Source organism: Hemiscyllium ocellatum, chromosome 32 (assembly GCF_020745735.1).
Source record: "Hemiscyllium ocellatum isolate sHemOce1 chromosome 32, sHemOce1.pat.X.cur, whole genome shotgun sequence".
Taxonomy (NCBI): domain Eukaryota; kingdom Metazoa; phylum Chordata; class Chondrichthyes; order Orectolobiformes; family Hemiscylliidae; genus Hemiscyllium; species Hemiscyllium ocellatum.
Genome location: NC_083432.1, coordinates 7,715,583 through 7,730,388, shown reverse-complemented (window position 1 = coordinate 7,730,388; position 14,806 = coordinate 7,715,583). Strand labels below are relative to the sequence as shown.

The following is a 14,806-nucleotide window of genomic DNA, read 5'->3' as shown; positions in this document are numbered from 1 at the left end:
ATTTTCTCCCTGCTTACAATCTTTCTTCATTTCTGAATACATTTTATTTGGGAGCAATCGAGTGTCTCCTTAAACATCTGTCACTGCCGGGTGGCACGGTGGCACAGTGGTTAGCACTGCTGCCTCACAGCGCCAGGGACCTGGGTTCAATTCCTGCCTCAGGTGACTGTGTGGAGTTTGCACATTCTCCCCGTGTCTGCATGGGTTTGCTCCGGGTGCTCCGGTTTCCTCCCACAGTCCAAAAATGTGCAGGTTAGGTGAATTGGCCATGATAAACTGCCCATGTTAGGTGCAGGGAAATGGGTCTGGGTGGGTTGCGCTTCGGCAGATCGGTGTGGACTTGTTGGGCTGAAGGGCCTGTTTCCAAGCTTTAAGTAATCTAATCTAATAGATCAGTCAATTACAAAGATTAGATTAGATTACTTACAATGTGGAAACAGGCCCACACAAGTCCACACCGACCCGCCAAAGCGCAAGCCACCCATACCCCTACATTTACCCCTTACCTAACACTACGGACAATTTAGCATGGCCAATTCACCCTAACCTGCACATCTTTGTGACTGTGGGAGGAAACCGGAGCACCCGGAGGAAACCCACGCAGACGCGGGGAGAATGTGCAAACTCCACACAGTCAGTCGCCTGAGTCGGGAATTGAACCCGGGTCTCAGGCGCTGTGAGGCAGCAGTGCTAACCACTGTGCCGCCCACTATTAGATTTTTTTTTAGATTAGACTTACAGTGTGGAAACAGGCCCTTCGGCCCAACAAGTCCACACCGACCCGCCGAAGCGCAACCCACCCATACCCCTACATTTACCCCTTACCTAACACTACGGGCAATTTAGCATGGCCAATTCACCTGACCAGCACATCTTTGGACAGTGGGAGGAAACCGGAGCACCCGGAGGAAACCCACGCAGACACGGGGAGAACGTGCAAACTCCACACAGTCAGTCGCCTGAGTCGGGAATTGAACCCGGGTCTCAGGCGCTGTGAGGCAGCAGTGCTAACCACTGTGCCACCGTGCCGCCCATTATACATTCCCAGAAAGTTTCGACACAAAGTAAAGCATCCTCTATCTTCTATTCAACCCACCCAGTCCATTAGGACCAGATCTGTCCTCATGCCTACATAATTATCTTTGTTTAACACTAAAATGCTAGTGTGGGAATATGGTTTCTTACCCTCCAGCTGAATTTGAAAATCGAGGAAGCTATGATCACTCTTCTCCTTTACTATGGAATCATGAACAAATCCCATATTACGATGTAACATCAAATCCAGAATAGCCTGCTCCTTGGTTGGTTCCACAATGTATTGCTCCAAGAAACAAATCTCAAAATACGTTCAATTCATTTTCCCAAACCTACCCTTGCCAATTTGACTGATCCAGATTTCACTTTAAGTTTAAAAAAGTAGAGGATGCTTTACTTTGTGTCGAAACTTTCTGGGAATGTATAATGGGGACACTGCATAGAGGCCTTTACTTCTAGTTTAAAAGAGTAGGGGGACGTAGGAAGTAGCATGTTGGATTCAATTCGAGTGTGAGAAACGTGGGTCAGAAACAATGGTGTTTCACTTAAATAAAGGGCATTACAATGAAATGAGGATAGAGTTAGCTAAAGTGGACTGGTCAGATGGATTAGCAGGAAAAACAATAAGTAATGGCAGGCATTTAAGGAGATAATTCATGACTCTCATCAAAAATATATTCCAGGCAGGAGGAAAAATTCTGAGAGAGGAATAAACCAAACATGGCTAACCAAACAAGTTAAGCAGAGTGAGGAAGCATAAGTCATTGATACTCCTGAAGACCGGGATAAATTCAGAATCTGGAAAAGGAAGACGATCAAGATAATAGAGAAAGAAAATAAACTATGAAGGCAAACTAGCAAGGAAAATAAAAACTGACAATAAGTTCATCTTTAAAGATATAAAACAGAAAAAGAGAAGTCAAAGTAAACATAGTACCTTTAGAAAATGAATGACGGGAGATATTAATAGAACAGTAGAGGTCCTTTGACCCTCGATCTTGTGCTCACCTTTAGTCCTGCTCTAAGCACAAACTAACCTACATATCTAGCTCCCTCAACCTTTCTTAAAAAGCATACCCTCCAGTCCAGACAGCGTCCTGGTAAATCTCTTCCTTATGGGAAACAAGGAAATGGCAGAGGAGTTGAACAGATATTTTGCATCGATCTTTACAATGGAAGATACCTCAAATATCCCATTAATGCTAAAGATTACAGGGGGAGAATTAAATACCATCACCACCGTAGTAATATTAGACAAACTAATGGTACTGAAGGTAAAAACATTTCCTAAAAGTGGCTACAGAGATAGTGAATGCATTGGTTGTAATTTTCCAAAAATCCATGGATTCTGAAGAAGTACCAGAGGATTGGAAAACTAATGCGCCACCTTATTTAGAAAGGGAGGCAAAAAGCAAACTGATTCGCCAAACATCTATTATTGGAAAAACATTAGAATCAATTATTAAGGAAGTAAAAGCAGCATATTTGGAAAATCATAATCAAATCAAGCTTCATGAAAGGGAAATTGTGTCTGATTAATTTATTAGAGGTTTTCAAGGAAGTCACTAGAGTCTCAAGGAAGCCAGTAGATTTGCTGTATTTGGACATCCAGGTGTTTGACAAGATACCTTCCAAAAATTACGTCATAAGAACCGATGGTATAGGAAGTAGTAAACTGACATCAGTAGAGAATGGGCTAATGAGCAGGGAACAGCAAATGGGAAAAAGAAGCTGTTTTTCAGATTGCCAATCTGTAACCAGGGAGGGGAGGTGTGGGGAGGTGGGTTTCCATGGGGATCAGTGCTGGGACTACAACTGTTTACAATATATATTCATGGCTAGGAGGAAGCAAGTGAACGTACTGTAACCAAATGTGCAAATGACAAAATAGGTGAAAGGGCAAGTTACAAGAGGACTATGAATATGTGTGATTGGACAAGAAATTGGCAAATGAGAGTAAAATGTGGAAAAATATGAAGTTGCTCATTTTGGAAGGGAGAACAAAAGAACAGCATATTTTTTAAATGGAGAAAAACTGCAGAAAGCTGCAATATAAAGGGACTTGGGAGGAATTTGCATGAAATACAGAAAGCTAGCTCACTGGGATACAGCAGATAATCAGGAAGGCTAATGGATCATTGGCCCTTATTTCGAGGGGATTGGACTATAACAGCAAATGTACAAGGTGCTGGGGAGACTGCAACTGGAGGACTGAGAGCAGTTTTGGTCCCCTTATTTACAGAAAGACATTATTTAATTGGAAACAGCTCAGAGAAGGTTTACTTGGATAACTCCTGGTTTGAAGGGATTGGCTTATGATATGGACTGTCTCTTTAAAATTATTGAATGTATTGAACCATTGTTGTTCTGACCCCGAATGCACTATTTGGTTATCTATAGAATCCCTACCGTGCAGAAACAGGCCCTTCGGCTCAAGAAGTCCACACCGACCCTCCAAAGAGTATCCCACCCAGATCCCCCTACCCTATTATCCTGTATTTACCCCTGACTAATTTCACCTAACTAACACATCCCTGAACACTCTGGGCAACTTAGCATTGCCAGTTCACCTAAGCTGCACATGTTTGGATTGTGGGAGGAAACCCATGCAGACACAGGGAGAATGTGCAATGTCCACACAGACAGTTGCCTGAGGCTGGAATCGAACCCAGGTCCCTGGCACGGTGAGGCAGCATTGCTAACCACCGAGCCACCGTGCCGGTAACTGAGAATGCTATTTTTAAAACAGGTCGGCTAGGCTGCTGTTGCTGACAGTAACAAAATTCATCTCTCAAGGGTTTCGGCAAACTCCTGGAATCTGCTGAGCAGCAACACTAATTACACCACAGACGGGTCAAGGAATCCGAGAATCTTACAGCAGTCAGAGCTCTTTCAGCAGGCTCCTCTGACAGCTTGTTGAAAGCAAAAATGGCTCTACTTCAAGTTCCATACTTGCTTCCCTCATAATACATGTTCCATTGTGGCTCAACGTTTAGCACTGGTGACTCTCTGCATCAAGGACTTGGGCTTGAGCGACTGTATGTGGAGTTTGCACGCTCTCCCAGTGTCTGCTTAGGTTTCCTCCAGGTGCTCTGGCTTTCTTCCACAGTTCAAAGATGTGCAGGTTAAGTGGATTGGCCATGGGTAATGCAATGTTACAGGGACTGGATATGGGGGTGGTCTTCGGAGGTCAGCGTGAATTTAATGGGCCGAATGGCCTGCCACCATACAATGGGGAATCAATGACAATACTGCTCACCGGTCAGATGGAATTGAATTTCAGCACCCTCCCAGGTAGCGCATACTGAACCATAACAACCCTCTGTAAATAAAATTCTCCACTCCTCTATGCTGTTTCTGGTTTGGTACCCATGCCAATGAAGTGAGGAACAGGGAGAGCGCGGAGCTGAACACTTGGCTGCAGGATAGTGCAGGAGGGAGGGTTTTGGATTCCTGGATAATTGGAGCTCTTTCTGGGGAAGGTGGGACCTCTACAAACAGGATGGTCTTCACCTGAACCTGAGGGTACCAATATTCTGGGGTGAAATTTGCTAAACTCTTCCAGGGGTGGTGGGGGGTCGTGGAAAGGCAGGGTTTAAACTAATGCAGCAGGGTGTTGGGAACCTGAATTGTAGTTCCAGTGCACAGGAGGTTGAGGGTACTGAGTTCAGGGATAGGGTTTACAAGATCGCGAGGGGGCACCAGCAATCGGGATGCTGGCTTGAAACGTGTGTACTTCAATGCCAGGAGCATCCGAAATAAGGTGGGTGAACTTGCAGCATGGGTTGCTATCTGGGTTTTTGATGTTGTGCCCATTTCACAGACATGGCTAGAGGAAAGACAGGAATGGTTGTGGCAGATGCCAGGATTTAGATGTTTCAGCAAGAACAGAAATGATGGTAAAAGAGGCGGGGGTGGCAATTGTAAATTGAGGGCTGTATTACAGCAGCTGAGAGAACGTTTGAGGTCTCATCCACTGAGGTCACAAACAGGAAAGGGGAGGTCACCCTGTTGGGAGTTTTCTATAGGCCTCCAAATTGTTCCAGGTATGTAGGGGAAAGGATAGTTAAGATGATTCTCTATAGGAGTGCGTGTAACAGGGTAGATGTTATGGGGACTTTAACTTCCCCAATATTGACAGGGAATACTATAGTTCAAGTACTTCAGTTGGGTCAGTTTTTGTTCAATGTGTGCAGGAGGGTTTTCTGACACAGTATGTAGACAGGCCAACAAAGGGGCAAGGCCATATTGGATTTGGTACTGGGGACTGAACCTGGCCAGGTGTTAGATTTGGAGGTAGGTGAGCACTTTGGCGATAGTGACCATATATTTACAACAGCAATGGGCAGGTATATATCGTAGGGAAAGAGGTATACCTGGGAGAAAGGCAATGATGATGCAATTGGACAAGATTAAGAATGCATAGGATGGGGAAGGAAACTGCAGGGGATGGACACACTTGAAATGTGGAGCTCATTCAAGGAACAGATATGCAGGTCCTTGATAGATGTATACTTATCAGGCAGGAAGGTAGTTGATTGATGAGAGAGAGCGCCATGGTTTACCAAAGAAGTTAAAGCACTGGTCAAGAGGAAGAGGAAGGTTTATGTGAGGATGAGGTGAAGGCTCAGTTAGGGGGCTTGAAAGTTATAAGTTAGCCAGAAAAGATCTAAAGAGAGGACTAAGAGCCAGGAGGGGATATGAGAAGTTGTTGGTGGATAGGTTCACGGAAAACCATCAGGCCTTCTCCAGGTATATCAGGAATAAAAGAATGACTAGAGTAAGATTAGGGTCAATCAAAGATAGGAGTGGAAAGTTCTGCGTGGAATCAGAAGACATTGGGGAAACGCTTAATGAATACTTTTCGTAAGTATTCACAATCGAAAAGGGCAATGTTAGTGAGCATACAGAAATAGTGAGGCTACAAGATTAAAAGGGATTGAGGTTGACAAAGAGGAAGTTTTAGCGATTTTGGAAGATCTGAAAATAGATAAGACCCCAGGGCCAGATGGAATTTATCCTCCGATTCTCTGGGAAGCCAGGGAGGAGATTTCAGAGCCTTTGGCCAGAAGGCTGGAGGATAGCAAATGTTGTTCCCTTATTTAAGAAGGGGAGTCGGGAAAATTGTGGTAATTATAAGCCTGTGAGCCTTACTTCAGTTGCGTGTAAGGTGTTGGAAAAGGTTATAAGAGATAGGATATATAATCATCTGGAAAGGAATAATTTGATTAGAGATAGTTAACACAGATTTGTGAAGGGGTGGTTGTGCCCACTAACATGAATTCATCGAGGTGGTGACAAAACAGGTGGATGAAGGTAAGGCAGTTGGTGTGGTGTACATGGACTTCAGTAAGGCATTTGATAAGGTTCCACTATTGCACAAAATAAGGAGTTTTGGGATTGAAGGCGATTTATTGGTTTGGATCAGAAATTGGCTAGCCGAAAGAAGACAGAGGGTGGTGGCTGATGGGAAATGTTCATCCTGGAGCTCGGTTACCAGCAGTGTGCTGCAAGGATCTGTTTTGCTGCTGTTTATCATTGTTATAAATGACCTGGAGGTGGGCATAGAAGGATGGGTTAGTAAATTTGCAGATGACACTAAGGTAGGCTGAATTATGGATAGTGCTGAAGGATATTGTGGGTTTCAGAGGGACATAGAGAAGATGCAAAGCTGGGCTGAGAAGTGGCAAATGGAGTTTAATGTGGAAAAGTGTGAGGTGGTCCATTTTGGAAGAAACAACAGGAATGCAGAGTACTGGGCTAATGGTAAAATTCTTGGCCGTGTAGATGAACAGATATATCTGTGTGCCCAGGTGCATAAATCCCTGAAAGGTGCCATCCAGTTGATAGGGTTGTTAAGGCGGCATACAGTGTGTTTACTGGCAGGAGGATTGAGTTTCAGAGCCATGAGGCCATGCTACAGCGGTACAAGACACTGGTAAGGCCGTACCTGGAGTATTGCGCGCAGTTCTGGTCACTGTATTATAGGAAGGATGTGAAAGCTTTGGAAAGGGTTCAGACGAGATTTACTAGGATGTTTCCTGGTATGGAAGGGAAATTCTTATGAGGAAAGGCTGAGGGAACTGAGGCTGTTTTCATTGGAGAGAATAAGGTTGAAAGGTGACTTAAATCGAGACATAAGATAATCAGAAGGTTAGATAGGGTGGACAGTGACAGCCTTTTTCCTCGGATGGTGAAGGCTAACACAAAGGGACAGAGCTTTAAATTGACCGGCGATAGATTTAGGACAGGGATAGTTTCTTTACTCAGTAGTACTGGCATGGAACAGCCTGCCTGCAATAGTAGACTCGCCAACATTAAGGGCATTTAAATTGGCATTGGATAAACATATGGATAATAATGGAACAGTGTAGGTTAGATGGCATCAGAATAATTTCACTAGTTGGCGCAACATCAAGGGCCGAAGGACCTGTACTTTGCTGTAACATTCTATATCTGTTCTATTTTACCAATTATTTTAAATCTAGGTGTTTGGTTGCTAAAAGACTCTCCAGGAACACACCCAGTCTCAGTATACAGTGATGAATAGGCACAATATTGTTCAGGTTACTAGTCAGTGGAGATTATTGCATGGACTTACTGCTTCCCTTCAATCTATGGCCACGACTCCTGCCTCACCAAAGCCTGCCATTCTGTCAATTTAGCCTAAAACATTTAAGCAGCAAAACACAGCAAATTTACAAATAACTAGTATACCTCCCGAAGTGACCAGACTGCAAGATCTGGGTACTCTCACAAAACAAACACCCATGGGTGGGCTGAAGGCTAGAATCTTAATTGAAGGTTTGTGATGTTTTCCTTTGGCAAAAATTGGGTGATTACAGACTTACCCAATTGCCAGGTTACACTTCCTGTCAAGTGGAAATGGCTTGCAGCAGACTACTTGACCAGCAACAACCCAGGAGCTTGTAAGTTGACTAATAAGATCAATGATCCTGGGATAAAGTTGGGGGTAAGAAGAAGAATGCTCAGCAATTCTGGGAGGGTTCTGAATTTTGGGGTAGTCCATTATGCTGAGAGGCAGATGTTACTAATTACGGGAAGGATTCTGCAAAGTAGTCCAAAAATATTAATACAAGCAGGTTAGTTTCAGAGATAGGGATGGTGAAGAATCCTAATTCTTTCTGGTTCAAAAGGGTTAAACAGTGCTTACCTCTTTTATGCAGCAGTCTTCATCTCCCTTTAGCCATCTGATTTCCTGGCATCCTGGAAACCGAACTGACCAGGTCTGAGCTCAAAATTCAGATGAAACTTACAGCATGAAGTCTCAATATAACTAAGTAACCAAAGTGCATCTTGACAATTTTATCCAACAACTAACATTAGGACAGATGTCATTGCTACATTGTCAACTATGGAATCTGGCGGTGTATATTGATGCTGTGATATCTATGTTACAACCATCCATTCACCCATTAACAGAAATTCTTGAGGGCTTTGGTACTGTCATGAAAAGGAACAGATCCTACCCTTGACAGTCTTTGTTTATGCTCAGTCACCTTTTCTGTGGATTTCTGCACTGACCCATTGATGCTTCAGTTGGGAATGAAAAAGTCACAAAGGGTCAGGTTGAAGAAATCTTTGTAGGCAACAGCAATATTAACATTATTAACACTGACTGGGAGGTCTGCTGTATACAGCGGTTTGCTGTTCTTCCATATGAAAACAGCCATCACTCTTCAGAAATAATTAATTAGTTGCAAAGTACTTTGGGATGTGTCAAGATTGTGAAAAATGTCATTTATTGCAAGTGTTCCTTTTTGTTTGAGATTGCTTTTCAGTTATATCTTGCTTTTTAATCTGTAAAAATTGAGACTATTAGCACTTAAATTGCTTTAGTTGATGGACACAGGGACCTAGGGTTGAGGTGGTGAAAGGGGATGACTTAGAATCTTTGTGGAAAGTAAACTGGATGTGATAACACTGACTGAAATAACTCTTAATTGTTTGTGAAAATGCAAACCTGGGATTTTCTATACAATGTGCCCAGATATAGTTTCATGTTTGGTAGAAATTGAAACTCTGCCTCACAATGTGCTATATTTCCAGTGAGAATCTTGCAAAATTCTTTGATCCTTCATTTTAGTTCAAGCAGCTAAAATAAAAAAAACTTACACTTCTTCTGACACCTTTCATATTTGTTACCAAACTTTCTTTCCTCTAGGTTTCTCTCAAGTGTTCAGGAGATTAAAGTGTAATTCCCAGAGAGTCTATTGCCATCCTGCAGGGGTGGAGGGTCATATTTGTCCCCACTGGGAATGTTAGGCAGCTTTGTGTGGACTTCAAGGGATTGTGAAAATCTGGCTAAGTTGCTTATACCAGGCTCAGAGACATCTCAGGTCCACTGTAGGACCCTGGCTGGGACATCAAAACAGTGCGTAATGCCTCAAAATGACACCCAATTCTCTGTACGGTGACTGAGCTAGACAGTTGAGAAGGAGATTTTTGAGAAGAAATCTTGACTCATCAAAACTATAACTGCCACTACTCCTGCTCTAGCTCTGTTGGGAATAATCCTGAACCCAATCTTAAGGTTTGGAGTTATGTGTCCCACAGCTGAGCTGAGGCCATGTTTTGCTGACTTCTGTTATTTATTTGGATATGACTCAGCAATTGAGGCAAAATTCCAACAACTGACTGGAGAATCATCCAGGCTCCTAAAGCTGTGCAATGAAATAAAGCCAATCAACCATCTTCAAGAATTAGAAATTTCAGAATCTGAATTCATCCCTTTGCAAGAGACAAACAATAATAATCCATCTGGGACTCACTCAATATACAATGGTTCCACACATGTATATCCAAATGTTCTTTTAATATTGACTGAATCTGAATAAATAACAATTCAGGTATAAAGGGGTTTCATGTAAGATAACAATGAAACATCAGAGGACGATGCACCCCCTCCACTGTGATGAGGGATGCAAAGGCAGCAGATCTGCATCCGTGATTCACTGACTGCTGGTACACTGATAGTAAAAGGGCAAAGGTTTCGATCTGACATCTCTCAAATTCAAGTTGAGCAACAACGTTCAGATGGTGGTCCCTGATCCACCTGAGCTGGTTCAATGGGTACGCACATTATTCAGCTTCAATCAGGTATGACGGGTCGCCGGATTCCAGCTAACGTTTGCAAGGTAATGGAGTTGGCTTTTATGTAAAAAAATACAAAGACAAGCAGCATCATGCAGCCGCTGTGTGTGGTCTCCACTTTCAGAAGTCCCAATCCTCCACATCCAGGTGCTCCAGGCTGGATGTCAGTCCGGCCACACCTCGCAACTCATGTGGGTGAGTCCCTTCCAGGTCTGTCATAGGGGTGACAGGTCGAAGCAGGTCAGGAAGCACCTCTACCACCCGACGCTTCAGCTTGAAAAGAAGAAAACAAAGTCAGTTCATGTCACAAGTCAGAGAAGAGTGGAAATGACAGCACAGGTGAGCTGACAAGCTAGCGAACAGAGTAACAACTGCTCCCTGCATGAACCCTTCACATAGAAATTTTTACAATTCTTGCATGTTGGTAAGGCCGAGATCTGTAACCACTTTTTTTTCCAATTCACTCTTGGGATGTGGCCATCTCTGATTGAGCCATCCCTAATTGCCCTTCAGAACGTTAGATTATGAAATTAACAGTAAAAAAAATCCTAAATGGTTACAAATTACAGTATTGTGACACCAGGGAATTATGGCAAAAATTATATTCACTTTTGCAGTGTTTTTACAACTCAGCACCCAGTACCTGGAGTCCCTCCTAAGCTTGAACAGAATTACACTGGACACTTGCATCATCTCACTAACCATTAAAACAGTATGAAGAACCTCCCTCCTTGCTCTTCTTTCTCCCAACATTTTATCTCCCATCATCTCATTTCAACCTTCCCACTTCTCCTTTCCACCTCTCACCTCAAGATGCATCGCAGTTAGTGCAGTTCATCAAAATTACAGATTGCTAGGAGCTTCAGAGAAAACGCCCTTCCTTGATAACATCTACTCCATGCCCCTAATAAAAAGGGAGGATATGGACTGATGGGACAACTGAATACATGAAGGATAAATTACTGCGCATCATGGACGTACCTGCTTCACAAATGAATGATTGAGCAATGCACTGGCTGAGGGTCTATAATGAACACACAAGAACAAGAATCAATTAAAATGTTGAAACAAACAGCATTAGTTACAGCAATATTCCAGTGAGGGTGATGTAGATAAATCACAGTTTGATAAAATGTCTCCTCAATGCTGCAGTTAGTAGAAGTGGCAGTGAATAACTGCGCCACATTGACCAGGTAGATCTAGGTCCAATGCCTACCCATGTTGCACTAATTCATCTACATGCTACAAGTGGCCTGGAGAGGGTAGCAAATAATCCATGACCCACACTGGGATCTGAACAAGTTGTTTCAGAACTGACTTGGATGACAGTCCTGCAATAACAAATGTCTCAGATCATGCATGGAGTTGAAACAAAAACAGAAATTGCTGGAGCAACTCAGGTGTGGCAGTGTTTATGAGGAGAAAGCAAAGTTAACGTTTCAAGTCCAGTGGCTGTTCTTCTATGTTCTAAAGAAAGGTCACTGGATCCAAACCTTTAACTGCAGTCTCCTCACAGATGTTCCCACTCTTGCTGAGTTTCTCCAGCAGTTTCTGTTTGTGTGTCAGATTCCTAATATTCACAGTTCTTTCCTTTACATTCATATATCAAAATTGATCGGTTAGCTGAAGCATCAAAGAAAGAACTAGTGTTTGGGCACTTTACATCCACGCATTCTATCTGACCTCAAAATGTCAGTAAGGTAAAATGGAAAGGGCTTCAAATTCCAGCATTTACAATTTTATAAAATGTATTCATATTTATTTGTACATTATAAGATAAAAAATTAATTTATTAAAAATTTATTTTCATGTAAAGACTAATTTTGAGAACAAAATCCAGCCTGGAAACAGCTAACCGCAAGTTTGTGCTCACAGCGATCATACCTCTGCTCAGGCTCTCGCTGTAAACACAACTCCACAAAGTTGTGGAAGAGCCCAGAGAAGGTCCTGTTGTATGGATGCTGCACCTGCTCTCCATTTGTTGCTCGCGTCCCACAAGCAGCAGAGCTCTCCACGATACCAGAATCCACTGCTGACTGAGAGTTTGTCATCAGCAACTCCTCCGCAGGGATAGTAGTAGTATCCAGGAGGCAGGGCACTGTACCATTCAGCTTCTCAAGCAACATCTGAGGAGAGCAAATGATCAATGGAGTAAGAGAGAGGTGCAAATCTAAATATTGAATATGAACAAAATAATGAACTTGGTTCCCTGCGGGAGAAATGCAAAGAAATGCAGGGACTTGATGGGCTCCTTCTCTGTCATTTCCTCCACTCTCACCTTTGGTTGTCTGTTTGCCACAACTTTTCTGCACTATTGGTTTCCTCGACTGCACACTCAACATGATTTGCGCAAGCAAAATTTTAAATAATTCACAACACCTTAAGGTCATTATCCAGTGGAGGTCCTTCAAAGTGACTGTGCACAGAACTTGCCTTTGGGACAGGCTCCATACTTTTGGATCATATCACCAGCGACATTAGAAGGAGGTCGTTGAGTTGATTAATTAGCAGCTTTATTTTAAAAAAAAAGTCATTTTGGGTTGAGGGCATTGCTGGCAATTTATTGCGCAGAAGAGTCAACCACATTACTGTGGGTCTGCAGCTTCATGGAGGCAGATCAGGTTAGGAAGGCAGTTTTGTTCCCAAAAGGACATTAGTAAATCAGAGGGTGATCATTAGACTCAATTCCAGATTGTTTAATGTATTCAAATTCCACCATTTACTGTGGCTGGATTTGCAACCACATTGCTCAGAACATAGGCCTCTGGGTTAACAGTCCAGCAATAATATCACAAGGCAGTCGCTTCTTGTCGCTGCTGTTAGATACTAGTGATTTTAGTAAAACAAATTTCTGAACCAGCATAGGTAAGGTGGCGCTGTGTGGGACAAGTCATAAAACTTCAGTGCATTTTTAATGGAAGAGTACATGTGACAATAACTTTCTATTCTATTCTGGAAAGAATTTAAAAGCACAGGAGAGGAATATAGTTCATGGTAAGAGTCCTCCATTTCTGTTTTTCAGTGGCAGCAGCAACTCGAAGGGCGGAAGCTTGCACCAGGGGCCTGCCGGGAGCGGTGAGTCACTGATTTAAGCTTTTAAGTTTGAAGTCAGAGAGCAGAGGTTTCTGGGAAAGGAGGGACTTCTTATTTTTATTTTCATCCACCTATATAAGTCAGTGCTTTCTCAACCTGAGACCCTACCTTTGTAGGTCCTCCCATCCAACCACCTCCTCTAACCTTAAAGATCAGGGACATATCAGGTAAGTGTCTCTTCTTTTTTCACTTTGTGATAAGGGGACTACCAGAACAAGGAGAGCAATGTTCCTCCTGTATGATGTTTGAAGTGAGGGACGCCATTAACGTCCCATCCAAGTACATCTGCAGGAAGTGCACCCAACACTCGCTCCTCCAAGACCGTGTTAGGGAACTGGAGTGGGAGCTGGATGAACATCGGATCATTCGGAAGGCAGAGGCTGTGATAGATAAGAGTTTTAGGGAAGTAGTTACTCCTAGGCACGAAGAAAGCTGGGTGACTGTTTGAAGGGGTAAAAACAGTCAGTGGAGGGATCCCCTGTGGTCGTTCCCCTGAAAAACATGTATATCGTTTTGGATACTGTTGAGGGGGACCAGTGGGACCCAGGTCTCTGGCACAGAGCCTGCCCTTGTTGCACAGAAGGGAAGGAGGAGGAGTGTTAGCCATTAGTTAGAGGCTCAGATAGAAGGTTTGTTGTGAACGAACGAGACTCACGGTTGGTGTGTTGCCTCCCAAGTGCCAGGGTCTGTGGTGTCTCAGATCGTATCTTTGGGGTCCTGAAGGGAGAGGGTGACCAGCCTCAAGTCGTTGTCCATGTAGGTACCAACGACATAGGTAGAAAGAGGGATAGGGATGTAAGGCAGGATTTCAGGGATCTGAGAGCTAGAACAAACAGAGTTGTTATCTCTGGTTTGTTGCCTGTGCCACATGATAGCGAGGCAAGGAATAGGGAGAGATATCAGCTGAACACGTGGCTGCAAGGATGGTGCAGGAGGGAGGGTTTCAGGTTCTTGGATAATTGGATCTCATTCTGGGGAAGGTGGGACCCGTACAAACAGAACAGTCTTCACTTGAACCAGAGGGGTACTAATATCCTGGGTGGGAAATTTGCTGGTGCTATTCGGGTGGGTTTAAACTCGCTCAGCAGGGGGATGGGAACCTGAGGTGTAGTTGCAGTGCACAGGAATATGAGAGTAGGAAGGACAGGGACAAGATTTCAGGGTCTCAGGAACGTGCTGGCAGACAGCGAAGTGGTTTGAAGTGTGTCGACTTCAATGCCAGAAGCATCCGAAATAAAGTAGATGAGCTTGCAGCATGGATAGGTACCTGGGACTTCGATGTTGTGGCCATTTCGGAGACATGGATAGAGCAGGGTGAGGAATGGATGTTGCAGGTTCCAGAGTTTAGATTTTTCATTAAGAACAGGCAAAGCGGTAAAAGAGGGGGAGGCGTGGCCTTGTTAGTCAAGGATAGCATAACGGTGGCTGAGAGAACTTTTGATGAGGACTCATCTACTGTGGTAGTATGGGCTGAGGTTAGAAACAGGAGAGGGGGGGTCACACTGCTTGGAGTTTTTTTTTAATATAGGCCTCCGCAGAGTTCCAGGGAGGTAGTAAAGAGGAT

The 14,806-nt window shown here is 43.5% G+C and overlaps 1 protein-coding gene across 6 annotated transcripts in view; it reads right to left on the bottom strand.

Moving 5' to 3' along the window:
* Nucleotides 1-9,852: 9,852 nt before the first annotated feature.
* strada (STE20 related adaptor alpha) overlaps nt 9,853-14,806 on the bottom strand; it is a 126,819-nt gene continuing 121,865 nt past the window's right edge. For all 6 annotated transcript variants that reach the window (XM_060848568.1, XM_060848570.1, XM_060848567.1 and 3 more), the window contains 3 exons: nt 12,034-12,275; nt 11,131-11,173; nt 9,853-10,422 (listed from right to left, as the gene is read on the bottom strand). In XM_060848568.1, coding sequence (XP_060704551.1) covers nt 10,270-10,422; nt 11,131-11,173; nt 12,034-12,275 — 438 coding nt within the window. In that variant the 3' untranslated portion in view covers nt 9,853-10,269. The remainder of the gene's footprint in view (nt 10,423-11,130; nt 11,174-12,033; nt 12,276-14,806) is intronic.